Source organism: Tachypleus tridentatus, chromosome 13 (assembly GCF_004210375.1).
Source record: "Tachypleus tridentatus isolate NWPU-2018 chromosome 13, ASM421037v1, whole genome shotgun sequence".
Lineage (NCBI taxonomy): Eukaryota > Metazoa > Arthropoda > Merostomata > Xiphosura > Limulidae > Tachypleus > Tachypleus tridentatus.
In genome coordinates this window covers 133,179,093-133,206,282 of record NC_134837.1, presented here as the reverse complement: position 1 = coordinate 133,206,282, position 27,190 = coordinate 133,179,093, and the positions used below count along the sequence as shown (strand labels likewise).

Sequence of the window (27,190 nt, the reverse complement as noted above, 5' to 3'; positions counted from 1 at the left end):
TGTGGACTTAAACTTGCTCTGGATTTTAGCATTTTATGCCTATAAACTTACTGCTGTCCCACATTGAGAGTAATTGTGATTGTTTAGATGACATGATACAGCATTATAAAAAGGTGAACCTAAAGAGCTGTAAAAATAAAACCTCAAATAGAGAAGGAAAGTCATGGGGAAAAAAACAAAAACTAAAGGGATAAGTTTCTTAACAAATATAAACATGTGCTTTGAGATGGGCAGAAAACGTTTTTAATTACAAAATGTATTGTTTAAAGCAAGACTTAAACTGTAGAGAAATGAAACTTTGAACATTTTTCTGTGTGAATTACATTAAAATAAATGTTAAAAAAGACAATTTTTCAAAGTTAAATTTTTGAAATATTGTTAAGGTCATTATTTTTACTTAAAGTTTAACATTTGATAAGTAGGTGTGCACAATACACCTGACAAGTGCTTAATGCTCATGACAGAATTAAAAATTTAAATACCCAATGATACAGAATTTTCCAATGAAACTCACCCTGTTAGACATTAAAGTTGATATAGAACGGCCTATCTCATGATAATCCAGACTTGTATGCATAGGGCCCAACAGAACAAACACAAAACGGACTGGAATGGAAACCTGCATAACGATAAACAAAAACTTGAAAAATATATAGCTTTATACACATAATAAAATGACCTAATTTTAACCAAATGTACGCGTCTTGAATTAAAATGATTGGTTAGACATTAAGAAAGAGGTAATAAATGACAAATTCCCAAAATTATGTGCACCATGTGGTAAACAGTTTCAATGTTTGTAAATTTCCATAAAATATTTTTTAGATGTAATTTTCCTCCTTCAATAAGTAATTATGTGTAATGTCTATATATTTAATAAATAAGGGTAAAACTTAAGATATTACTACGAATGGTTTAGCCACTTAATATTTTCATTAATAACTTCATCCTGAACTGATTTTTAAAATTTGTAAAACACACACACACAAAATCACAGGGCAAACTGAGAAATTTCAACCAAGCTGCTCATAATCTGATGTATGGATTACAGGTGGTTGTCCACAGGTTAGATTAAATTTAGGTAAGGTTAAGCACTTTGAGGTATTTATCTTAAACAATCTGGTTAAAACCTGGCCTTCAGCAAGCCTAACAAAAGTGATATTTAACTTGACCATGATGTGTACTAAATTTGGCCTCGAACATGTCCAATATATTCTACATTCAACTACTCATAAATATACTGAGTTTAAGTTAAGTTAGTTTTAGAAAAATTGGGAAATTTGCCTAGTCTATACATTATCAATTACCTGTTCAAAGGTTAAGGCTACCTTAAACAAACAGATACCTACATCCACCAAGTTAGAAACAGTATGACATTCACAATCCTAAAATATGCTATTGTTGTGTCAGCTTAACTTTTTCACTATGGGCTTGGTATCACAGACCAACCTCATAATCATTTTGTGTTTGTTATAGTTATCATGCTATAACTTTTAAATTAGTCAATGTATCTTTATGAAATTTTACAGATTATCAGATAACATTACAACTTTCATATGCAAAATATTATATTCATTATTAATTATAAGGTTGTTTTAAGTACTGTTTTTCTCAAGCCTTTTTTGAAGGAATGTTGGCTGTCCAAAATCCAAAATAATTTTAAGGTTAAAAATTCTTTTACACAGAGCATTTTCTAATTTCACACACAAAATCTTTATATGCTTCAAATGATTATCCATTTTTTGTTGGTTTTTTTTCAAATAGAAAACAAATTATAATTTATTTGCTTCATTCACTTATGAATCCCTGCATGGATTCAGTCAATTTTACAAATCTCACAACCATCATGAAAAATTAGGAAATTGATATAAATTATGCTTTTTTTTTGTTCAACAGTGACTGCATATAACACGAAAATACAAATGTTTAGGGTAAATAGCTTAAATATCATAACATTATGTCTATATTTACTTATTTTACTGACCTTTTCAACTGTTCCTGACTAATGTTACAAAAGTTGCAATGATGCAATATGCATGCACTCATGTTACCACATCCAAGAATACAAAACTGACCTTTACAAAATGACCTGTCTTGGCTGTGCTCTAGCACACCAGTATTTTGTAAAAATATGGTTACATTTTGATTTTAATACATTATATAACTATATCTATTATTACTATTAACAAACAAGTTCTTAAATTTTAATTATTTTTCTTAAAACATAGAACAAAAAATAAAGAAGTATAGAAGACAATTATCTCTACCAGTTACAAACTTAGAATTTTTTGCTGCTTGCTGTAAGTTGCTAAGCCTTAAAAATTTCTCAAATGGAGGATATAAAACAAACGTTTTTAGGTTTTATGTATATACACTATGAAGTAACAAAAAATCATAAGTTATTATATCAGTACCACATAATTCCACTATAACTTATCAAACTTAATAACTGAGCTGTATTTGGGTTAAAAAAAATTTTTTTCAAGCTCACTACCAGCTTATCTTACCACCCAAATATTTCACAGATGATGTACATAAACAAGTACTTTCAAAAATGGAAGGAGTGAGCATGGGCATCTTAATTGATTCAATAAATACATTATCTCAGAAAATACAGAAGGTTCTCATCTTATATTCTAGCTTATCCATACTGATCATTTGAATATCTAATTCATAAGAAACTATAGACTCTGTATTTTGACATTGCAAACATCTCATTTGAACCACATTGTAATCAAGATATCATGTGACACACAATCAATATTTAGGATTTATTTTAAAGACTTACTTTTAAATTAAGAAATTCACTAATGTATAATACTAAAATTTAAATTATAATCTACAATTTTATACCAAACTTATTTACATACATTTATAAAATAGTACTTCAATAAAATTTTCAATGTGATTCTACAAATTTGATGACATGGACATTAACCTGTGTTGATATGGTTAAGCAAATTAAAATATTTACCTCAACCAAGTTGGGCATAATTTGACCTTCAGCAAGTCTAACAAATGCTATAGTTGGTTGTTCAAGAAAATCCAGTGCTCCAACTAAAACAGTAGTAGCTTCAGCACCTTCTGGAATCCTCCGCAAGATGCTCTGGTCCAGCTTTGGGATGTCTTCTTGAGATACACTATGAAACATGATCTCACCCTGTTTCTGACTCTAAAGAGTGAATAAAAGCACATAATTTAAAACCTTTCAATTTAAATTCTTTTTTTTTAATGTTATGTCTTACCCAACTGTGTTGCAAAAAGTCATATACATTTCTACACTATTACAATATTACCCTCTATAACCAACACTATTACCCTCTCAAAAAATGGAACACATGTTGATCTTGAAATTAAAAGTTGAAAGGAGTACCTAGAATTTTAATGACTTGTAATAACACATTCTAATACAGCTCTAAAATATGAACAAGGAATAAAAATGAACAAATTAATTTTGAAACTTCTTATAACAGTAAAGTACTTCACACATCTCAACTGATGACAAGTAACACATCACACAATTATCTTTATTAAGTTCTTCATGGAATAAAATCTTCCAACCAAATGATTTGAAACAATAACGCATCACAACATAATTATAAAAAATGTCTTATAACAGTAAAGTACTTCACACATCTCCACTGATGACAAGTAACACATCACACAATTATCCTTATTAAGTTCTTCATGGAATAAAACTTTGCAAATAAGAGATCTGTGAAAATACTGTGTCATGACTTAATTGTACGGTTACACAGAACACTCACTTGTTCATCATCAACTGGCAATGCTGTGTCAGATGCAGCAGACCTAAAGCTACTGATAGGAGCAACTTTTACAACTGGAATATCTTGACAAGTAAAACTTCCATTTGATGATATGGTCTTTGGGGATGATCTACAACAGGTCAAAATTAATGTGTATTTTTCTTCAAATCAAAATCAATACTCGCAACAAAACTATTCAACTAAAACATATTAATATATTTATTAAATTTAAAACTTGTTTTATATTCATTGATGTATATTATGTTATACACTTTCTTTTCAGTGATTTTTCAATGTCAATTCAAAGAGTTATTTAGATCAATTAAGCTTAACACAAATAAGGCCTAACAGTCAATTTGTCAGCATAATTTCAAACCTGATCTTGTTCCAAAAATACCTTCCTATACACCTCAACTGAAGTAGAGAATAATAAAGCAAACTTTTCATATGCTTTAAAAGAAAGGCAGGACTAATTGTGCAAGTTTACAAACATCATTTCTAGCCACACAAAGTTAAATTTTATCATTTTATACATTTATACATTTTTATTTACAGATAAAACATGTACATATGTTTCTAAAAATTCAGTTTTATAAAATGCACTATTCTGCTGGTTCACCAAGCACCACCAAGTAGATATATTTGAGTAGCTGAACTAAATCAGTATATGTTGCAGTAAGAACAGTAACACTACATAACTAAGCAACAAAATACGAGCAAATTAAACACAATTGTTAAATACAGAATAGTTCAAATAAATGTGATTTTGCACCTGAAAACTAATTAATAGTAAGTTTTCATTATTTTAATGATAGCTTCTTTAGTTTTTCTTTTCTTTACATAATTTTCTCTGTAAAAAATAAATGAGTGTTTATTTTGACCATGTGATCAAACACAAAGAAAGGGTGATTTAATCATTCTTTTAACCCTTTTGACACAGGTACCCCTTTAAACACTTTTCTGTGTAATTCACTGTTACACTCAAAATTTAGTTAACACCTCTACTATTAATGTACGTGAATGAAATTAACCTTGTATGTTATTATTCAAAGTTTTGTTATATAAGGTTTACATTTTTTATTTCAAAACAAACCTTTAAAAAACTACTTAAAACTTCAGATATATTGTCATGTGACCCATAAGCTACAAAAATTCTTTGCTTTGGCACTTTGTATCTTTAATAACATAATGCCAGTTATATAAATCTATGTCTAGACAATTTATTAGTTAACACACTGACATGTACATTTTAAAGCTTTCTGGATGAATGCATTTGAAACAAGTAATAAATTTTGTCAAGCCCTAACTGGTGCTATGCCCACCTTCAATAGATTTAAGCTTTATAGCCTACATGAAGAATTAATATATACATGTACATAATCATCAGAAAAAGTTCATTTTACACTATAGTCCAACAACAGTCATTTTCAAATTGGTATGCAGTTTTCATCAGAAAATAATGTAACTCCCTGTAGTATTGTTGGCTGCTTGTTTGGCTATCATATTCATTTTTGTTTCTCACCAAAATGTTATAGTTAAAGGTACATTTAAATTGCATTTAGGTCATACTTTTATATTTTAGTTAAATATGCATTTGTTTTAAAATGCATAATTGAAAGGTTTAAATATTTTTAAACATACATTATACTATGTATAATTTCTCATGGCTTACACTATTACATTATGTATGAGAATTTTGCCACAGTGTTGCACATCTTTACCAGAGAGTACCGTTGACTTGTGTTAAGATGAATTATAAATGGTAAAGGATGCAAAAAGAAAATAAGACATTAAAAATTTGCTATAAGTGATAAGGAAAAGACCTGAAATTATAAATATAACCAAAACAATATATTGTAAGATATTTTACAAAGCATTAAAAAAATGTACTTCTCCATTTCCTAATTTTAATCATTTCATTGCATTTTAAGATGAAGACAATAGCTAGAGTTATTGATATGGAAGAGAAAATGAAAAATAAAATACAGATATTTACCTCAAAGTATTCTGATATTCATTTAAGAGGTTCTAGAAGTCATTGAAATCAAATATGAAAACTATAAGATGAAGAAAAGTATTTTTATACTGAATTGAAAGCCACCTTGCTCTCAAGCTATATCAAGTTTAAGTGCACATAACTACTAAAGACAAAATTAAAATAAGAACAGGTTTTGAAGAACAGCTCAGGGTTACTCTATGTACTGTTGCATAAATGTCCTTCCTCATCCCCAGTACAGGTGATGTGAAAGGTATCACATCACTGCAAAAAAGTTAATATTAAACATTTGTTGGCAGTTATTTCTAATGCAAGAATTACCACATCCTTTACATGTAACATTAGGCAAGAATCCTGAAGTGACCTTATAAACAAATTTATTGTATATTTATTTTAAACCAAGGACATTTTTTCATCAACTTCAACTTTAACTGTAAACTGATGCTGGGGTAAAATGCATTCAAATGTGAAAAAAAATTATTTAGACAATCAATTTCCTTAAAGGATGTAAAAATTGTCATCTACATAAAAGACCCAGAAAACTGGGGAAATGAGTGAAATGGAAATGGTAATTTCTTCAGTTCTGATCCTGAATAAATTAGATGAATCAGGAATTCTTGGGTTCATCTGGCATTTTTGAGAACCACAAAATGGTTGGGTCAAAATCTTTAAATTTTGTGATGAAAGACTATGTTTGACAAAAGAAGAAACTTTAGTGATGTAATAGGTAAATATTCAAGCCAGAAATTCTCCAAGATTATAAGCTTTATCAACAAGCCAAATGAAAAAATTGGTTAAAAACATTTAAAGATTAGAACATAGATCTTAAATTTCACTGCGTACTAGTAAGAAGACTAGGACTGGTGTTTGGGATGAGGTAATACTTATATTTGAAAAAAATTCCTGACAAGTGTCTGTAAGATTAAAAGAATGTTTAAAAGTCCCACCTTCTGTGTTTGATTACATGGTTCAAAATAAACACTCATTTGTTTTTATGGGTATTAAGATCATTAGCACAGAAAATAACAGAAGTAGCAGAAAAAATCAAAGCTCTCTTTATTGAAAAACAATAACATAGCCATAAACTATTATTCAGGTGTAAAAGTATAATTATTTTAATTTTTAATTGTAGCATCAATATTGATACTTTAATATGAAACATTTCCATTCTGTTATTCAAATATATCTACTTAACAGTGCTACATAAGCTTAGCAAAATGTACTTTTTATAATAATAATAAAAAAAACAATTTGTTTTATTCATAAATAAAACTAATTTTTATATTACAAGTTCTTCCTATAATGTAATTCACTTTCATCACTGGCTTATACTTGAAAACAATGAAAAAGAAAACTGTGTTTAGATTAGTTGCTTATGACTTCTCCAAGCTGAGTTACAAGCAATTGTCCCATCATGAGAACCAAAACTGAGGAACAATGACTAGTTACAACTGATAACAATACATTTTCATTGAACAGGCACCATTTCCTTCAGGTTCAAAACTGTGAACTTTCCTCCTAAAGTACTATAAGAAAAATGTGTCATAATAAAATATTTTCAAATTTTCAAAGCTGTGAATTCATATAAATACTACAAAAAATATTTCATTTCCTGAAGCTACACAACCCATAGAAGGTTCACCCCGAGTTTCAAAATATTTTACCCAGTAATTTATTTGTGTATAGCAATAAAACAAGCAACACAATATGAGCATTCAGTCAACGCAGATGGGCATTTTAGTGTTGATACAGAACTTCACAAACAATTAATAGTCCACCATAAAATTACTTGAATTTCCTTCCTCTTCAAACACACTACATTAAATCTCGTCAGTTTAGTGTTAAAAAAATTAACATTCCCTGCCATCAGCAGTATTGATAATTTAAGTGTAAATAAAATTAAACATCAAGAGCTTCCAAGGAACAGTCACAGTGTCATAAATCTTATCACCCACAACAGATATTTGGTTTTAAAACATAACTGTCTGTGACCCACCAATGAGACATATGGCAGCAAACATGTTAATAAACCAAATGTAACATTAATAATTTCAAAATCATAGATGAGTTTCAAAAAATTAGCAGAAATAAATACTTCAAAGCAACTTATAAAGTAAAAGGACCTATGAAATCCTATAGGAGCTTATAAGGAGCTCCAAAAATAAAATAAATTACATACTTGTATTTATCATGACCAGCTAAGTACAGATTAGAATAACCAGAATAATTCCGTCTGAGGCCAAAAGGAGCAAAATTACGCTCATTAACATGTCTGTGTCGAAGTAAAAGTGCCCTCATGACAGCCCCTCGCTGTTCTGATTTGATCTGGTCAGTGATGACCATGTTCTCCACAATTCTATAAGCAATGCCTGGCAAGTCTTTCTCTTCCAGGTCCAGTAAAACAGTACCTGAAGAATCACATATAACAATGTACATAAAACAGTATTAGATGGTAAAGTTGATTCAAGATTCAGTTGACAAAGAAAACAAGTAAATATGTGCTAAGATGACTCACTATACATAATCTAATCACTGCAACAGTCTTACAGTGATTTTACTAAGCAAAATGTCATCACTGCAACAGTCTTACAGTGATTTTACTAAGCAAAATGTCATCACTGCAACAGTCTTACAGTGATTTTACTAAGCATAATGTCATCACTGCAACAGTCTTACAGTGATTTTACTAAGCATGTCATCACTGCAACAGTCTTACAGTGATTTTACTAAGCATAATGCCATCACTGCAACAGTCTTACAGTGATTTTACTAAGCATAATGTCATCACTGCAACAGCCTTACAGTGATTTTACTAAGCATAATGCCATCACTGAAACAGCCTTACAGTGATTTTACTAAGCATAATGTCATCACTGAAACAGTCTTAGTGATTTTACTAAGCATAATATCATCACTGAAACAGTCTTACAGTGATTTTACTAAGCATAATATCATCACTGCAACAGTCTTAGTGATTTTACTAAGCATAATATCATCACTGCAACAGTCTTAGTGATTTTACTAAGCATAATATCATCACTGTAACAGTTTTAGTGATTTTACTAAGCATAATATCATCACTGTAACAGTTTTAGTGATTTTACTAAGCATAATATCATCACTGTAACAGTTTTAGTGATTTTACTAAGCATAATATCATCACTGTAACAGTTTTAGTGATTTTACTAAGCATAATATCATCACTGTAACAGTTTTAGTGATTTTACTAAGCATAATATCATCACTGTAACAGTTTTAGTGATTTTACTAAGCATAATATCATCACTCTAACAGTCTTACAGTGATTTTACTAAGCATAATATCATCACTGCAGCAGTCTTAGTGATTTTACTAAGCATAATATCATCACTGTAACAATTACTGTTAATTTTATTTACTACACAAACATCTCCCACACTTGAAGAAATATTAAGCTTATTTGGATATTTTTTGCCTTCAACCTAGCTGGATTGATGATATAGCTGAAAACTTCAGTACATGACTGATCATTGGATGGGATTTGTTATCTAAAATGGTCAAATACATCCATATTTCAGTCTATGTCACTGCAAAATAACCTAAGCTCAAATCTTAACCTTAACTGCGAGACTGGTAGCTCCATGCTTTCTTTAGCTACAGTAACACATAAAGGCATGCAAATTAATAAAATCTACAGCTGTTATTGTGTGTAAGCCTTTTATAGCCAGCAAAGAATTATTACAATCATACTTGTTTAGAATGTAGTGTTTAAAAACATAATACACCTAACACAAATATTTTATAATACAAATAATTAAAACCCATGTTGCTATGTAATCAATGCACTGTTTCAACGGTTTGATGAAAATTTAAAAAACAACAGAGAAAATGATCACAAAATAATGATTGCATTTCTATAAAAAAGAACTAAGACACTCATTATACATCACCTGTCCAACAGGTTAAATAAAAATATCAACCACCAAATTACATCTCTAAGAATCATTACACTACCAATTGATCTATTACTAACTTAAATTATAACCACTTTAAAAATATTTCTTTTAAGAAATAAAAAATAATAGAATGATAAAGAAGTAACATCAAATTGTTTGTTGGTTTTTTCTGTGCATTCTCTTACAGGCAGACATCTGAAATAACAAGCTAGTACAATTTACACAAGACTGAAGTTACCTTGTTCAATACATTTCCTTAAAGACAAAAGACTGTGAAATGACAATGAAGCAATATGAGGTTTTCCCCACCGATCAGCACCCTCTTCAATATTTTCCTCATATTTGATCCAGCGGGCAGTTTCTTTCCATTCAAGTTCTTCACCTTCTCCACTTACCAATTCATCTAACTCAACAAAAATCTGAAAATCAAGAAACATATTTAATACATATATAAACATAACAGTCAATCTTTCAACTAATCAAAGAGATTGTCTCACTTTATTTCAATACATGAAAGACCTCAGACTAAAAATGACATGTAGAAATTCAAAACTGCATGTTATAAAATATTTGGAATTACTTTTAAAGCACAAAGCTGTTGTTATATTTGTTACATTTTAACTAATTCTCTGTTTCAAATAATAAACTGTTGTATTTTTCTATATAATGACAAAATATTTTTACAATATTAATACTTTTTTCTAACATGAGAACTGCCAAGGCTACCACTTTGACAGTTTCAACTTTTAAAATTTAAATACCTTTCTCTGTATGCAAGATACACTGTTATCCATTCACAACTTTTCTTACATCTGTGTATTAAATAACTTGATGGGGTTTCAAAGACAGAATTTCAAAATTAAAAAGATATAATTACTTCTACCTAGAACCACCAAAGATGCATCAATTTGACTGCTGTTTACAATACTTTTTTACTTATAACATACTTTTGTTTTCATTGCAACTAGCCTGCAGTTTCAGTATAGATATTTTATCTCTTAAGTGAACTCTCGTCTTTTTGGTAACATTAGCATATGATTATATTTTGGCCTTTTAAATCTCAAACAACATATGAATTTTGGTAAAGTCTACCTATAATCCAATAAATTCCTGTGGGAAGTGGCATCTACTTGTCTACTGATTTCAGTATATTTAAACATTATCTACCTATAATTCTATTAGCTTCCACAAGAAGTGGCATCTACTTGTACATTGATTTGAGTATATTTTAACATTATCTATAATTCTGTTAGTTTCCACAAGAAATGGTGTCTACTTGTCTGTTGATTTGAGTACATATATAGTGATAGAAAATCTCAGATTAAAAAAACTCAAAAATTGTTCAAAAAATACAAATGTGTAAGCAACAAGTAAAAGATGCTCACAATTTTGTCAGAAAATGATTGTAATTCGAGGAATGTTAGCAATCATGAAAATAACAAGTCCTTGATTTGTGAAATATAAAGTCCTGCAATTGAAAGTGAAGAAAGTGCCACCACCACCAAAACATCTCTCCAAACACAATGCCAGTCACTGTACCTGTGTCATCTCTTGCAGCTGCTCCAGCCATTTTGCCAAGCTGCATCATCAGCGGAAGATGGTTTACATGAGACTGAGAAGGATGGAACAGTTAGGGAAATTATGAATCCCAGTGTTGAGAATATATAAAATATTGGTAGATGTTCAAGATCCCATACAGTATGCAAAATGCAACACTAATAGTCCTCCTAGTGCTTTTCATTTATTGATTGATATAAAAGTGTAATACCACATCTAATGATGCATTGATGCAAAATGATAATTCCTGAAAATTATCTCTGGAAAAATTACAAGCATTTATTACACTGCAACGTATTTGTAAGACATATGGTAATAAAAGTACTTATTTGAAGAGCTTTTGGTCTGCACAACAGAAAATTTCTTTCTTTACAGAGGTAATGCTTGGGAACTGATTCTGAAAAAAAACTGAAATATTTGCATTTTGACTTGGGAGCAAAGAAAAGTGTTCAATGTCAAACAGACAAACTTCCTCTGGCATCACACATTTGTAATGGCTTTCTTGGAAAAAGAATGTCTGATACAGGATAGAACATTACAGTGAATGAGCAACTGTTTTCCAAAAAAGTATGGTACCACTAGACAACACATGGCAAACAAAATGGTCAAATTCAGAATAAAGTTTTCACTGGAAGTAGAAATTGCTGTAAAATACATTCTGAATAGTTTCCCCTACCTAAGCAAAGATGAAACCCACCCAGACAGTCAGAGATTAGCAGACAATGTGCAACTCAGGTTGGTGACACCATATTTAGAAAAAGGGAGGAATGTATCCACAGACATGAATTGACAAAAAGAATTGCAGAAAAAAAAACAGCCCTGTTGGAACAGTGAATTAAGAAAAAAAATTTCATCACCTGCACTAAACACCAGAGATGTACACCAGTACAATTTTTAAACACAGTGACTTTTCTATGTTGGCTGTTTACAGGTGCAAACCAAGGAAGAATGTTTGCATTTTCAGCTCTTTTCACATGTCTATTGGAATTTAAGTTACTGAGAAGACAAAACTAGAAACTGTTTTTATACAACCAGACAACGTATGGAACAGATGTTGTAGATGAGATGGTACAATCAGAAAAAGCTTGTTCTCATTAGTAGCCAGTTGCTCTGTTTCAGTACCCTGGATTTAGAAGCTAGCTGAGCTCTAAAAAAACATGCTTGAGAAAACTGCAAAGCACCAAACATCTTAGCCTGAATCCAGTGAAATATCTAAAAGAAAACAATGCCAGGTAGATAAATGCAATAAAAACAGAACCTAAGATAAATGCATCATGTTTGAAAAACATATTTTAAGTTTTCAATTGTAAATATATACAGGAAAGGATTTTATTTGACTTTCAGATAGTAAGCCTATGAACAAATAAAATTATACAAATGAAACACCTCATGAGGCTGATGGTCATACAATTTCTTCACAAAGGGAGATGCCCGAGCTCCAGATCCATCTTTTCGACTAAGATGAATAAACGAAGATACAGAACTTTTTGCTTGAATCTTGTGTCGACGAATTCCGCGTGGATTTTCAAAACGACGACCTATTTAAGTAAACCCAGGGATGCACGTTATTTTGGAGCATATTTGATATATTCTGTGAAATTAGATACCAAGTTACTAAACTAATATCTAAAACGAGTTTGTTTTTAAAAAAATTAGGTAACATATGACTTTTACCATTTGAATAAAACTACAAATGAATTTTCATGATTAAATAAATAAATCCTAAGGCTATGACAGACACATTTGTTTCGTTTAAAATAAATCAGTATACTTTGTACATACTTTCCCAATATGAAAGATAAAAATAATTATACAAGTTGCTTTAACCCTCTCAATATGAGAGGTCAAAGTGCAATTATACCTAAATGTATAAAATTATATTCAAATTTTAAACTTTTCTACTATCAACACATAAAAAAATAACTTTCATCAAAACACAGTTAACAAATTTACGATTTACATGATATTAAAGTTTATTTCTTTATTTAAAAGGAAACAGTTAACTAAATGCTCAGTCTCCATTTATAACCAATAGAAAGACTACATTTTAATTTATGAAATAAAGCATGATGTTATCTCATCTTCAATAAAGATTTTCTAATTACTTCATTTACAGATTGAAATTTGGTATTTCTTAGTTTACACTGAGCAGCTAAAGTATTTATGTTAAGCACTTATACCTTAGTTAAGGATATTGTTTGCTTTGTGCATGTTATTATTTTGTGACTTTAAGCAGATATTAGAAATAGATTAAAAGTACTTAATATGCTAGTGACATTATAATAAAAAGCAGGCTTAAATTTTGCCAAGAGGCCAAAGCCTAAAACTATGAGCTCACATTTGTTTTTCATACATTTTTATTGTTATAAATGTAACTAAAATGTAAAAATTAGAAACTTAGATAATGAAACAAAAAAATTTCTCTACAAGGTACAACTGCGGTTAGCTCAAGAGTTGCTTATGTGTTATATCATTTAACACTAACTTTAGCTGTGCATTCCTTGTGTGATTTACAGCTTGTATTGTGGGTTTAGTTCAAAAATGATTCAAAAAGTAATAAAATAATAAGATTAAATAAAAGCGGGTGTACACTGTTATAAACTGTAAACTATTTAGAATAAATAGTCGATTTCATATTACAACCTGCAGCCATTCTTTAAAAAGAAAATTAAATTTTCTTTGTACTTTTGTAGTGGTTACATGGTTGGTCAAATTGTCCAAGTCTATACAGAGTTAAGATGGGAAATAATTCTAATATTCTTTAAAAAGATTTGTGTTATGCAAATAAAATTTGCAAACTTCAAGATGAAAAATAAAAGTATTTTAATCTTAACATGAAAACCATCTTGTCCTCAGACTAGTTAAGAGTATGTTACACTGCAACACCATATATTCACAAACAAATTTTTATTAAATTATTTCATTTTGTAAACAAAAGACTGTTTACTGAAAGCTTGCCACATGTTTTGAAGACAGGTATTACAACAGAAGGTATAGTATGGTAACATTCTTGGTTAGCTGGTGATTGCAATGGTGATCAAAATGACTGAACTCATGCTAATAGTTAAAACACTTTATAAATAGTCCTAAAAGCAACAGAGTAGTTAAGTACAACATCTGAAAATTGTACACAGAGGAAAAGTTGTAAAACACTACCTCAAAACTGCTTGTGAACTAACTCATCTCTTACTGAAATATAAATTGTGATTTTATTTTGTATACACAGCAAGCAACCATTTTGTTTTATAGTGTTCTTCACCTAATAGTACGTCAAGGCTTTTCCGTGATCCAAGTGCTTTAACTTACAACAATTGTAAACAGTTTTACCTAGTCAAATTGTTGATTTCAGTAACTTATAAATTATGGTTTCTCTCTTATTCCAAAAACAAAAAATTAAAAAAATTCTTACTAGCAATATCTTCCAAGTCAGCAGTCTGTAGCGTCTCTGCTTCATCTGGTTCCGTTACAATCCATGACATATAACTAGGTTCAATATCAGATCCTTGACGTCTGTAATGTCGCCGATGGTGGTGATGACGATGATGATCATGTCTGACAACGAGATGTCTTAAAGTTAATACAGAGTATGCTGAGAACATATTCTGTTAGTAAATAAATAACTCATAAATTAATCACAAGTTTTGTTTTGAAATATGTATAAATCCACATCAAACTCCAGATAAAAGCAAAAGAACCAAAACAATGAAATCAATTAATAGTTTTAGTTTTAATTGAGCGAATACTTTTTTAAGGTTTTTTTTTAACCTGATCTATGTATCTACATTCTCATCTTATTTAGAGCACAAAATTACTGATAAATAATACTTTGTATTTTGGGATAAACAATTAAGGTTTTATCACAACAATCGTTTTAAACTGTAACTAACTTTTAATATCACCTCTTCACAAAAACTACAGAAGGTTGTGGAGAATATCCTCAAGTTCTTGATTCATTTTCATGAAATTTATGAAAGAAATATTTTAAATTACTTTCTCTGCACCAAAAACTTTATTATCGGTAATAGCTCTTAGTGTGATAATGTAAACAAAAAAAAACAAAAAAATCACAAAACCTTTCATATAAAAAATGAGAACAACACATGAGGAAGCAAGGTTCAAACAATTCTACAGCACGGAGTTTACCAAGTATTCAACCAAGTTTGTTTCATCTTTCTTAAATTCAACTGATTTCTCCTTGGTAGAAAAAAAACTACTGTAGCAAAACTATCAAATTGATTTTTCATCTATATCACCTAACATGGGAATATCTTGTTTTCTCATAAAAATTTAGAAAAAAGTGGCAATTCTTTTTTTGGAAAACAAAATTTAATGATTAATGCATTGTGTTAATGGTCTCTTATTTTCACATTAATTTATTAAACCTAAAAAAAGACCAGCATGAGAATGTACACTTGAAAAAAGTCTGAAAAATTTCAAAACTGAGTCAAAAAATCATCTAAATAAAATTTAAAACTTCAGAATATTTAATAATATTCAAGTGGAAATGGAACATATTACCTTTATAAAATTAACAATTCCCTTACTTGAAAATGTATTTCTAAGATACATCTCTCTGCACAATGAAGAGTTATTACCTTACACAACTGCTATGAAAAGTTTTCTGCACATCACAAGCCTTAAATGAAGCTCCCTACCAACATGTATAAACTAGTACTACACCAGCCTATGAAGTACTTATCATTATAAGTAGGAGGGCAACACACTCTATATAAGCATTAGCACTGGAATTAAGGCTCATTCTTGACAAAGCAGAGAGGGGGAAGGGTAATAGGTTGTGTAAAAGAGTGAGTAGGTATTATAAAATAAATTTGTAGGTGTGAAAAACTTCTACTTCTGAAACATATATTCATATTTGTGCACAATAAAGAAATAGAAACCAACTTCTGTACAATGGTGGAGGGGCAAGGTAAAGATAAATAAATTACAAAGATGATCTCTTGTCTGAAACCACAACATCAGAAAGGGAATACCCATGGCACATTTTACACACTATATGGGGTGATGGAATAATGGGGCATCACCCAGTGTGAGATTGCATCCTTCTCATACAGGAAATATTCTTTATTTAATAAAGGTGATGTAAAAGTAAAAAAAAACAGGACAACCTTGTTATTAGAAGTATAATGTCTCAAAAACAATTTAGGCTGAGTCTGTGCAGCAAATGAATTGAGAAAGACCATAAAGTGGATGAAATATAGGGTAGGCATCAAGATTGAATTGGAGAGCCAAACCAGCCACACTAAACAAGACATCCAAAGGTGAAGGAAGGCAATAACAATGAAAGTCAAATTCAATTTGACAAGATGATGCCAGATATCCACAGTTTAGTAGAACAGTACTCTTTAAGAATGTACTCTCCTTACAAAAGCCCCACCCCCCAAGTCCAAGGTATATGACAAGACTCCAAACTCACATCTTCATGTGACTGAGAAAAATACAGGTATAAAGCTACAGGGTGAGGCCAGGGAATTGCTCCATAATATTCTAATCTTGTAAAGTGCAGATTTGAAGGATGGGGAAGCAAATCCTAATGAGCTCCTAAGTAATCCAGTTTTCTGGCATACATAGTGAGATAACTGAACACCAACCAGGCCAGAGCTGAGGAGCATTTCTAGAAAATAAATTGCCTCCAGGACTACAAACAGGAAAGGAAGCAACACTGCAAGGCTGTAGAAGTAAACTGGCAGGGTCCACCTAGTCCACAAAAATAAGAAACTAAAGTGAGCAGATGTCATATATAAAAGACTTTAGTGTGGATAATGTTAACTTATTTTGTGAGTGAACATTTCACGCCTATTTAATATTTTTCATAACACGAAATTTAAAAGCAATTATTTTAAAAGGCAGTAGCTATGACAAGTTTGGTTATGTGACTAGAGGAGAACTGTATGTTGTATGTATGTATGTTGTGTACATTGTCAAGTACACCCTAGATCATGAGACGAAGACAGGTATATTTGAAATTATGAAAGGAAGAAACAGAAAACCTAAACTCAATGATACTGATGTTAAGTATATTTATGTAGCCTTCAGAACAGAATGAAGACTGACACTGAGCTCATCCATGAGATAAAAGATCATTATCAAATGACACAAGAGTCCAGATCTACAGTACAAAAAAGACTCGATGAAAATGGAATGTTGAACATGTATCAACTGAAAAACCTTCACTTCAATCTCCAAATATTGTCAAGATGGATTGTCATTATGGATGGGTGAGTCCAAGTTTGAAATATCTTATTCAAAGCATATGTTATATGTGCAGCAGAAGAAAGGTGAAAGATACTTACCATGAAACCTTTGGGAGGCATATGATGGTTTGGGTGTGTTTTTCTACTACAAAAACAGCAGATATTGGTAAAATAGATGGAATAATGGACCTGCACAAGCATCATCAGATGGTTTGTATATTATTGGTAAAGAGTTCAACTATTAAGAAGATAGAGACCTCAAACACTCATGCTCATCCAACCAATGGAGAAACTACACAGCTAAGAAAGAAATTACTGAAGTCATTCAAATGATACAGTGGCTCCCAAGAGCCCCTATCTCAATCCAATTGAGCAGATCTGGGATTTGACAAATAAAAAACTTTGAAAGTAGTTTGAAATTTAATTTTTGACTTTCTCCTAACACTTTTGCACAATAATGTACCTGTGTAATGCTGTGTCACCTAATTAGTGACACGCATGTATAGATTAACGAGATTCCCACTGTCCTTATCTACTATCTAAAGAAACTACTAGATAGTAGATAGGAACAGTGGGAATCTCATTAATCCATTTATGTGCATCATTAATTAGATGAATACTGTCAAAAATAGATGAGAAATAACATGAAGCAATTCATATGCTGCAAAGCTTCTACATGATCCACAATGAAAGGAGAAAATTAAATTATATGATCCTGATTCAGAAGAGGAAACAAAAAACTAAAACAAGTGAGAAAACAAAATTAGTGAAAGTAGTCAAAACATGGGGCAGGATCAGCTGAAGCAACAGAAGCAGGAGGTTGGGAGTTCTGGACCCAACATCAGAATGGAACTAATCAGCTGGTGCAAAATGGCAGTAGAACCACTGACCATCAGAGTGTTTCCAGTTACCATTACAGCAGTGGATGGCTCTTGTTGAAGAGTATCAGAACCACTGGAAATGTCAGAAATATGAAAACATGAATTAATAATCCAGGTAATTCTCGATATTCACTTCTTTTTTTTTCATTATAATTTCTGAAAAAAATTGGCTGGTATGTCAGTAGTGCATGATCCAAGTTGTTGTTTGGCATTTTATGGCACAAAGTAACGAGATTATCTGTGTCAAACAACTGAAAACGTAAAAGTATTTGAAGTGTAAAGGGAAATTGAGTTGAAACAAAAACAATAGCCCAACATCGGATAAAACTTAAATAGAATTAAAGAGGTCAACTGTCTCTAAAAAATTAAAAATATTTGTAAGATGGAGAGTATCAAGGTAAAAACATGTCTAAAATGGTGCTGTAGCTTATGGTTGTAACAATGGCATGACGATAAAATGTGGGCTATTGTGATTTGAGTATCATACAGACCCCACATTGATGCATCAGTCCCAGATAAAAGTAAATAAATTACAAATCTGTGACAAATGCATCACAGCCTAATTAGGACAACTTCCTCTTCCAATCCTTACAAAAACAAAACAACCAAAATCCAATGGAAGGTTTTATCTAGAAAAGCTTATCACGTTGCTCATTTCTAGTGACCACAGAAACTGTAGAGTAGAACCCTGTGTAGAACTACAAATCACTACAAACCATGGCAAAGCCCACAGAGTCACCTGATTTCAAACTATCTGTATAAATGTAAGTGGAAGAATGGTTTGAAAAATGTTTGGCAAATAGAAGATGATACTTCCAATCAGGAGTATCCACTTTCTTCAGATGAATCAAAGAAAGGTCACATTTGAGGATGGTAATAAGTCATAGTGGGGTGGGCTGATCTGTGGAAACAGCAATGTCATTCAACAACAGACCCAATTCAGCTAACTGCACCTTGATACAAAGGCCAAAAGGAATAATGGTAGACTGTCTAGTCTGAAGAAGCATGGCCTGCTGATGAAGGAAAATATAGCTCCAAGTGGAATTCTGTGGTAAGGATCGTGAAAGTTTTGAAGCATACAGCGAATACAGTTGCAATCTGCAGAGGTTTAAAGAAGGTTCATGAGACTCAGTGTACAAACTCTAGACTGAAAAAATGTGGAAAGCCCCTTTGCAGAGCCAAAGCCCCAGATGGTGAATAGGGTCCAACATTTTCAAGGCCGAGGTTCTGGCAGAATCATAGGCCAGAAACTCATAATTCAGTTTTGATAGAAAGATAACACAATAGATTTTGAGCGTATAACATCTATTCGCTCTCCAAGATGTGGAAGAGAAAACACAAGAGGATGTTCAGTGTCCTTGTACACTTGACACATAGCTGCTTGATGTATGAAATGAAATATCATTTACCTAATGATAATGTTTAAAAGTATTTAACGAAACTCTTATGCTTGATTTAACTACCAGGAATTTGTGTTAAATAAACCTTATACAAACAACCAAACACACATTAAAAAAGTTACACATTTGTGTGAAAGAAAAAAAAAATTCAAACTGAAAATAATTAAAACTAAATTTACATTGAAATGTTCAAAATTTGGTATATTTCAGTCTCATAATCAAGAAAATTAACAAAAGGCTATGAAAAGTTAAGTAATAATCACAAAAACACTCTTAAACCCTAAGAAAAAAGAAAAGGGGAATGTACGAACAAAGCAGTGCTGAGGTAAAAATGAGCTTTGTTCTAATGCTAGTGCTCATGGAAATTATTGTACATGGAAGAGCATGTGTAGCCCTCCTACTGGTGGTAGTGGGCTTCTAATGATGATGATGTAAATGTTTTGTTGTACATAGAAATGAGTATATATTCCAAGATACAGATTTTTTTTTCTGAGTTAATCATAACAAAAAATATGAACATGAGAACCAATAAACATTTTTTGTTTAACAAAGTTCATTTTTGAATTGTTGAAAAAACATTAGCATTCATATTTCAAAATAAGTCGTTCCAAATTGTTTTGTTTTTTTTCACAATAGCAATCACCTAAAAATTAATGAGAAATATATTTCTAGCTTCCAAACACACCAGAATATAACACTCGTTTATGGGTAAATCCTTTATATAATATCCTAATAGTTTTTAAATGAAGTAAAAAAAATTACTTATCACATAGAAAATTGAATTTCAGTTCAATGATAAAACTTGAACACATGCTACATTCAGAGTTAGTAAAGTAACTTGTAAGAATTTATAATTCTTAAGAACTGTCTAGCAAACAAAATGAAGTACTTTTTACCAAAAGAATGGTTTAATAATTTAACTTATTTTTTTGTATGTACTTGTCTCTGTTACGATGACGTTTTTTCCCCTCTTCTTCTTTAGCTTTGGTTTCATTCTTACAATCTTCTTCCTTTACTTCATCACCTACATCATGAACAGTTAATTAATAAACACCACTCAGGAATACCTAAAAATAGGCACGACAACTTCAAATTGACATGACTAATTCTGCATTTTGATGTAAATAGCTCAAAACAATAAGAACTTCACAGCTAATGGATTAAAATTGAAAAGTGTATTAAGACAAAAAAAAAACATGTTTCACATTCAGTTTAAAGTGATCTGTTATGTTCAGTGATATTATTGATCCTCTGTGACAAAACAACACAGAAAAAATTTCTTTTAAAAATAAGTTACCTTTTTATTAAACAATCAAGCAAAATGAAACTTAATTTCCACTTTAATTAACATAAATTTCTAATCAAAGTGAGCTACCATCATAGATTAGAACTTAAAATTAACCCAGTAATGAAAAAAAATTAATGAAACATTTTGTTATGCTCTTTACTCAAAGATTAGAATGCACTATTTCATCAGATCAGTTCCTTTAATCCTTTTGAAAAACTAAAATAAACACAATCATTTTACCTCTTTGTTTCAATTATTTAACCTTCAACAAAATTTAATCAATCAATGTGTCCTCTACTATGCACAACAAAGTTTTAATCTTACATTCAAAATTTTAAAGCTATTTTTATGTTATACCAATTAGTATAGCACAATATCTTTTTTTCTATCATCTCTTGAAAAAGCAAAAAATTAAAGGTAAATTACTCTTTGTAGAATCACTATTGCTCAGACAAACCATAATTTTTATAACCTCCAGTTTGGTTTGGTTATTGAGCTATCAATAGAAAATCAAGCCCTTCCTGCCACACTCACTTGTCACATCCTTTCTTTTAGGATATGTTCATAGTTCTCTCTTACGTCAGACCTAACTAACTACCTTTTCACACAGAACATTAAAAACAAATACTCAATATATTCATGGACAAATATTTTAGTTTATTAACAACTCTTCACTAAAAATGTGATTTTTTGCATGTGAAAGACATGTTTTTGCATTATACAATCACTGCTTCACTATGTTACAGTAATGACATTAAATTACTCTTACCAAGCTCAAAAGTTACTTTAGGTTCTCTGTGAGATTCTGATAGCTTCCTATTGTCTGGAACTGGAGCAGCTGCTCTCTCTGACATTAATGGTTCTAATTCACAAATATCATCTGGGTGCATTCTAGTACGAGCAGGGACTACTTCACTTGGTACTGAACTTTCCATAGAGAGTCTGGATTTGAACAGTGAAAACAGACAATATCATTCTGGTATAAACATATATGAAGGGTATCAAGTAGAGAAATTTACCTGGAAAAGTTTAAATAACTTATGTTGATTGGATTTTCACAGCTTTCATCAAGTATTGCTGTGAACAGTCATTAATTAGCTTGGTTGACTGCATCTCATGTACAAGATGAGCACACAAATAAGTTACACAATTTTGTGTCACAATCAGCCTAGTTCCAGGGTTAAAAACCTTTATTGCAGGACAAGTTTTGGTGTTGAATATTTAACATTAGTTTACAATGCTCTTGATTTACATTTCTGGAATAAAATGTCACTCTTAAGATCCTAGCTTGATTTATTATTAATAAAAAATGTGTCCTCCAGAGAATGTAGCTTTATTTACCAGTAATAAGATGCATATCCTGATATCCTAACTTGATTTAATGAGAATTAGACATTCCACTCTGAGATACTCATTTGTTGGTTTCTCAGAGTGAACTTGTTACCTTAATATTTCAAAGTTATAAATATTATGTAGAACATCAAAGTTGAACTTTAATATCTCCTTATTTTATGTAGCAGTGTAAAAAAGTTTTTTTTTTTATTACTACACTTTAGGATACTACAATGGATTTGCTTTGTAATTTTAAGACACCTTAGATGTTGTTAACTCTTCAGATGACAGTATTTTACTGGTATGTTTGAGGTTATTTGTTAATGACCATTAAAATTATTTTGTTTACCATATAACATTATTTAGCAGCAAAAAATAACTTCATGTTATTACAGAGAAATGCCATTTAAATTAATATTCAAACTCACTGTTTATAAGACTTAATAAAACTATCATTTTAACTCTAAGTGTATAACTAAATTGTCTACATGTTAGTGAATAACAGCATCTAATTACTGTGCAAATACAATGAGCTTGCTAAGTTTAATTCCATCAACAAACCTTGAAATTTAAGTAAGATTTAGGGTTTTAAACTTAAAAAGTTCAAAGCAGAGGTCTTCAGTAAATATAAAAAAAGTAGAAAAGTTTACCGTAAATTCTGGCGTATAAGTCAAAAATTTAACACCAAATTTCAAGTTTAAAAATCCATCCTCGACTTATACGGCGGCGACGTTTTTCATGACATGAATTCTAGTAAATTCAGATTCGAGAAAACCATTGCAAATCAAAATTATATGATATGACATATAGGTATTTATTTATAAAATAGTAAAATACTAGTAATCCTACTAAACATGAGATCGATCAAACACAAAGTCCCATTCCTCACCATTCAAATGGTCATCGTAAGGATCCTCTTCTGGAATAATGTCATGCTCCACTGATGATGAGGGGATATCGTCATCCTCTTCCCATAACACATCATCCTCCGTACCATCCATCGCATTGGTAATTGAGCATTTTTTGAATGAGTTGACAACGATTTTTAGATCAATAGAGTCCCAGGAATCTTTTACCCACTGACACACTGTAGGCAAAGATGCAGCACGCATATTTCCCGGCGGCAGTGTAAGTTTTTTGACCCGATGCCATCCACTCATTCCACTTGGTGCGCATAGAATCTTTAAATGGTTTATTTAACGATACATCCAGAGGTTGCAGTACAGATGTTAATCCACCTGGAATCACCGTCATATCTGTTTTTTTCGATTTTAATGCTTTTTTCGTAGTATCCGTTAAATGTGACTTGAACATGTCCCACACTAACAACGATTTGGGTTTAAGCATGGCGCCTGGCCGACAGGCCCACACTTCGTTAATCCATTTGACACATCCACTATCGCCCATCCATCCTTTTTCTTGTACATGAACCATGACTCCTGGCGGAAACTTGTCTTTTGGCATCGTTTTCTTTTAAATAATATCATAGGCGGCAGTTTCGCTCCATCGGCGAGGCAGGCCAATCTGACGGTGAAGTGTTGTTTTTCGTGCCCTGTGGTCTTCACCAGAACTGTCTTTTCTCCTTTTTGTTAATTGTAGTGTTGCCGGCGACATCAAAAAACATGGGCATTTCGTCCATATTTCCAATGTGAGCCATATCATTATTCATTTCGTTTTCTTTGATTGATGACGAAGATCTGGAATTGCGTGATCTTGTAGTCCAAATCTTTCGGTAGCTGTTGAGCAATTTTGTCTTTTGACTAATGACCAGATCATGACGATGCATAAACGAGAACACCAACTGACTGTTGCCTTAAAATCCATGCTGTCTTCTTTATTCTTAGCTGCCCATTGTAAAGCTTACAGTCGGATAAGGGCTCTTGTTACGATTCTGCCACATTGATGTTCAGATAACACCCATGTCACTATTTCCTTCTCTAATCTTGGCCATTTTTCTTGATTTTGACCACGATTCGCACATTTGGTTAAGGGCAATTCTTTGATAGTGTTTTCTGCCTTCCTCCAATCTCTGACCAATTTTTCACTTATGCAATAGTGCCGAGCTGCTGCGCTGTTGCTACTGTCTTTGGCTGCTTGAATGACTTTTATCTTGAATGCTGCATCATATTTCATCCTTCTTCGTGGTTGACTGGACATCTTGCTTGTTTAACGATTTATAATTATTTAAAAATTTGTCACTGACATTTTGAAACTGGAAATTGAAACTGGATAGACAGCTAAAAAATTCATTCAGAGCTGATTGGTCAGCTAATTTCCTAGCTAAGCGTAGCAAGGTTAGACACGCCAGATAAAAGAAAATCAATAAATTTGTCTAGACAGGAATACCGTAAGGTGCATAAAACATGACACTTCTTCTTTTAGTGAAAGCCTTATTTGTCGAGCAAGCATGTCATGTTGGCCAATCAACGCAGATTTCTCACTTTACTTTGGCAAACGAAACGTCACGTGAGTGAAAGCGCGGCGAAGCGCACGAATGAGTCAGCAAAAATGAATTCTCAGAACACGTAGTGACAGAACTTTTGCTCTCTATTGTAAAGTGCAAATCTGTCATTTTTATGCCGACCAGAGGCGAGGCGTAGCTAGTCACAGCGGATAATAAGAATTCTTGAAAATGGCGCCGTCTGACAAAGTCTGCTGATGACGCAGTTGATTATTGAATATCACTTCCTTAGCTACACCTCGCCGCTGATGCCGACTGAAATATTCCGACCAAGCGATTTGAGCCAGAGAAGGGGGTCGACTTATACGGCAGGCACATGTCAAAATCATGATTTTTAGACCAAACTTATAGACCTCGACTTATACGCCGGAATTTATGGTATACGAAAAAAAGCAAAAAAGCACATCACAAGTATAAAATAATGAAATATGAAGCCACATTCATCCAAAATGTATTTAAGCTAAAATTATAATCCAAGTGAAATAGAAAATATAATGAAAGAGTATTGCTGAGTATATTATTTGAATAAGTATTAAATATATAAAATTAATAAACATGTAGTTCTGCTACCAACTTATAAATGCCATTCGTTTTGAAAATTTTGTCTCCTGACAAAATATTCCTCACTCAACTAGCACCTTAAGGATATTACTGCACTAGTACAGAAGTTAACCACTTTCTACAATACTCTCAAGTAAATGTAGACTTTACATACTCTCAGATTATGTGATCAGCAATATTAAAACATCAGATATAGTTTGTGGCTAGTAAGTAATTACTTAAAATAATATCGGTATCAACAACTGTCAGATTATTAAATGGGTGTCAATATTTTGTACAAGTATATTTTATACTGAAGAGAATTTAATATTCCACTAATAAATACATACATAAAATTGTTCCTCTCTAAAATATTATTTGAAGCAGAGGCTATATCAAGATGTATAAAAAAAAATAATAAAAATCATAGTTGTCTTATGTACTGAAAATGTTTTTCCCCAAACTTCAAATACTCCTTACTACTGCAATATTTCAATAACTAAAAACTTCACATTTGATAATTGTTTTCCAAAACTGATACAATATTCACCTACATGACAACTCTGACACATACCCTTTGCTCTAAAATACAACCCTTAAAAGAACATAAAGATTTCAGAAAATATCAGCTTTTTACAGACAAGCATTAAACGTGTTAAAACTAAGTAGTTTTAAAAAAATCTTAAGAAATCCCATTAACTTATCAATTTAATGTCTTCTCAATATTCTCATTAAATAAATTTCACTCATAAAAAAACTACATGTATTTGTAATTACCTATCTTCTGACACAGTTTCTTCATGACTGTGAACACTACGTGATTTAGCAGGTTTCAGAGATGACCTTCTGGGATGCAGTGGAGGTTGTTTGGATGAACTTTCATCACCTGAGTGTGATGGGGTGTGAAATGTTGATTCTCCTTTTCTCAGTACTTCAGTTCGGCCATCTTGCTTATCAAGGGATGTCATGCTTCCAAGAAAAAATTGCACCTTTTCTTCTGGATTTTCACCTTTCTCTCCATTTCCACAACTGCCAGACTAGAATAAATTATATGTATACCTAAATTTTTTTGTTGTTAACAATGTACCTGGAAAAAACCTAACTTACTGAACACTGAGTGAAGTGACCTAATAGTGTAAAGTATGCTATCAGTTTCAATACAATGAACAATGTGCTTTTGAAAAAAAAAAGATGAAATTCATCTAAAAGTTATGTGTATTTGCAAGGAAACAGTTTATTTCTTATCCACCTCACTACTAAATCTCCTCTCTGCTATTGTGAACAGTATGTCCATAGTTAAACTTAAAGGAACTGTAGTTGATTACAGGAGGTAAACATTAATAATTTCTAAATAGTTCTACTGTAATCTAAAGTTCAATACAATTTAGTTCAGTAGTCTTTGTATAATAACTAACTTTCCCCAAAGTGTAGTCTTGCATCATCATTCCGTGATGATTTTTCAGAAACACACAGTTATAATCCATCAATATTACACTTACCCAATTGTCATCACTTGTACTGCTTACAGTTTTATAATGTATGTCTTACACTTATAATTTTTGTAATTTAGTAACACCTTTCCAATGGCCCTCATGAGACAACTATGAAGTATATAGAGAAAACAGTCTTGCTTAATGAATTATACATCATTTGCATTAAAAATATTGACAGCAAATCCCCTTTCATACATACTAGATACAACATACTTAACAAGTCAGTGTCAAAAAATACTTTAATATTAAATACACTGTAAAGGGTACATGTTTTCTGATTATAAGAAACAAGGTAAAAACATGTACCCTTTACAATCAAAACAATAAC

General features: G+C 31.4%; 1 protein-coding gene across 14 annotated transcripts in view; it reads right to left on the bottom strand.

The window, feature by feature from the left end:
• Positions 1-27,190, bottom strand: part of LOC143240593 (band 3 anion transport protein-like) — a 75,673-nt gene that overhangs the window by 33,234 nt on the left and 15,249 nt on the right. For all 14 annotated transcript variants that reach the window (XR_013021834.1, XR_013021835.1, XM_076483300.1 and 11 more), the window contains 10 exons: positions 26,147-26,406; positions 21,806-21,978; positions 20,688-20,772; positions 14,665-14,807; positions 12,642-12,793; positions 9,937-10,117; positions 7,943-8,171; positions 3,768-3,897; positions 2,975-3,172; positions 515-619 (listed from right to left, as the gene is read on the bottom strand). Coding sequence is in view for 12 of the 14 variants with exons in the window: in XM_076483300.1 (XP_076339415.1) it covers positions 515-619; positions 2,975-3,172; positions 3,768-3,897; positions 7,943-8,171; positions 9,937-10,117; positions 12,642-12,793; positions 14,665-14,807; positions 20,688-20,772; positions 21,806-21,978; positions 26,147-26,406 (1,656 nt within the window). In the remaining 2 variants the exon portion in view is untranslated. The remainder of the gene's footprint in view (positions 1-514; positions 620-2,974; positions 3,173-3,767; positions 3,898-7,942; positions 8,172-9,936; positions 10,118-12,641; positions 12,794-14,664; positions 14,808-20,687; positions 20,773-21,805; positions 21,979-26,146; positions 26,407-27,190) is intronic.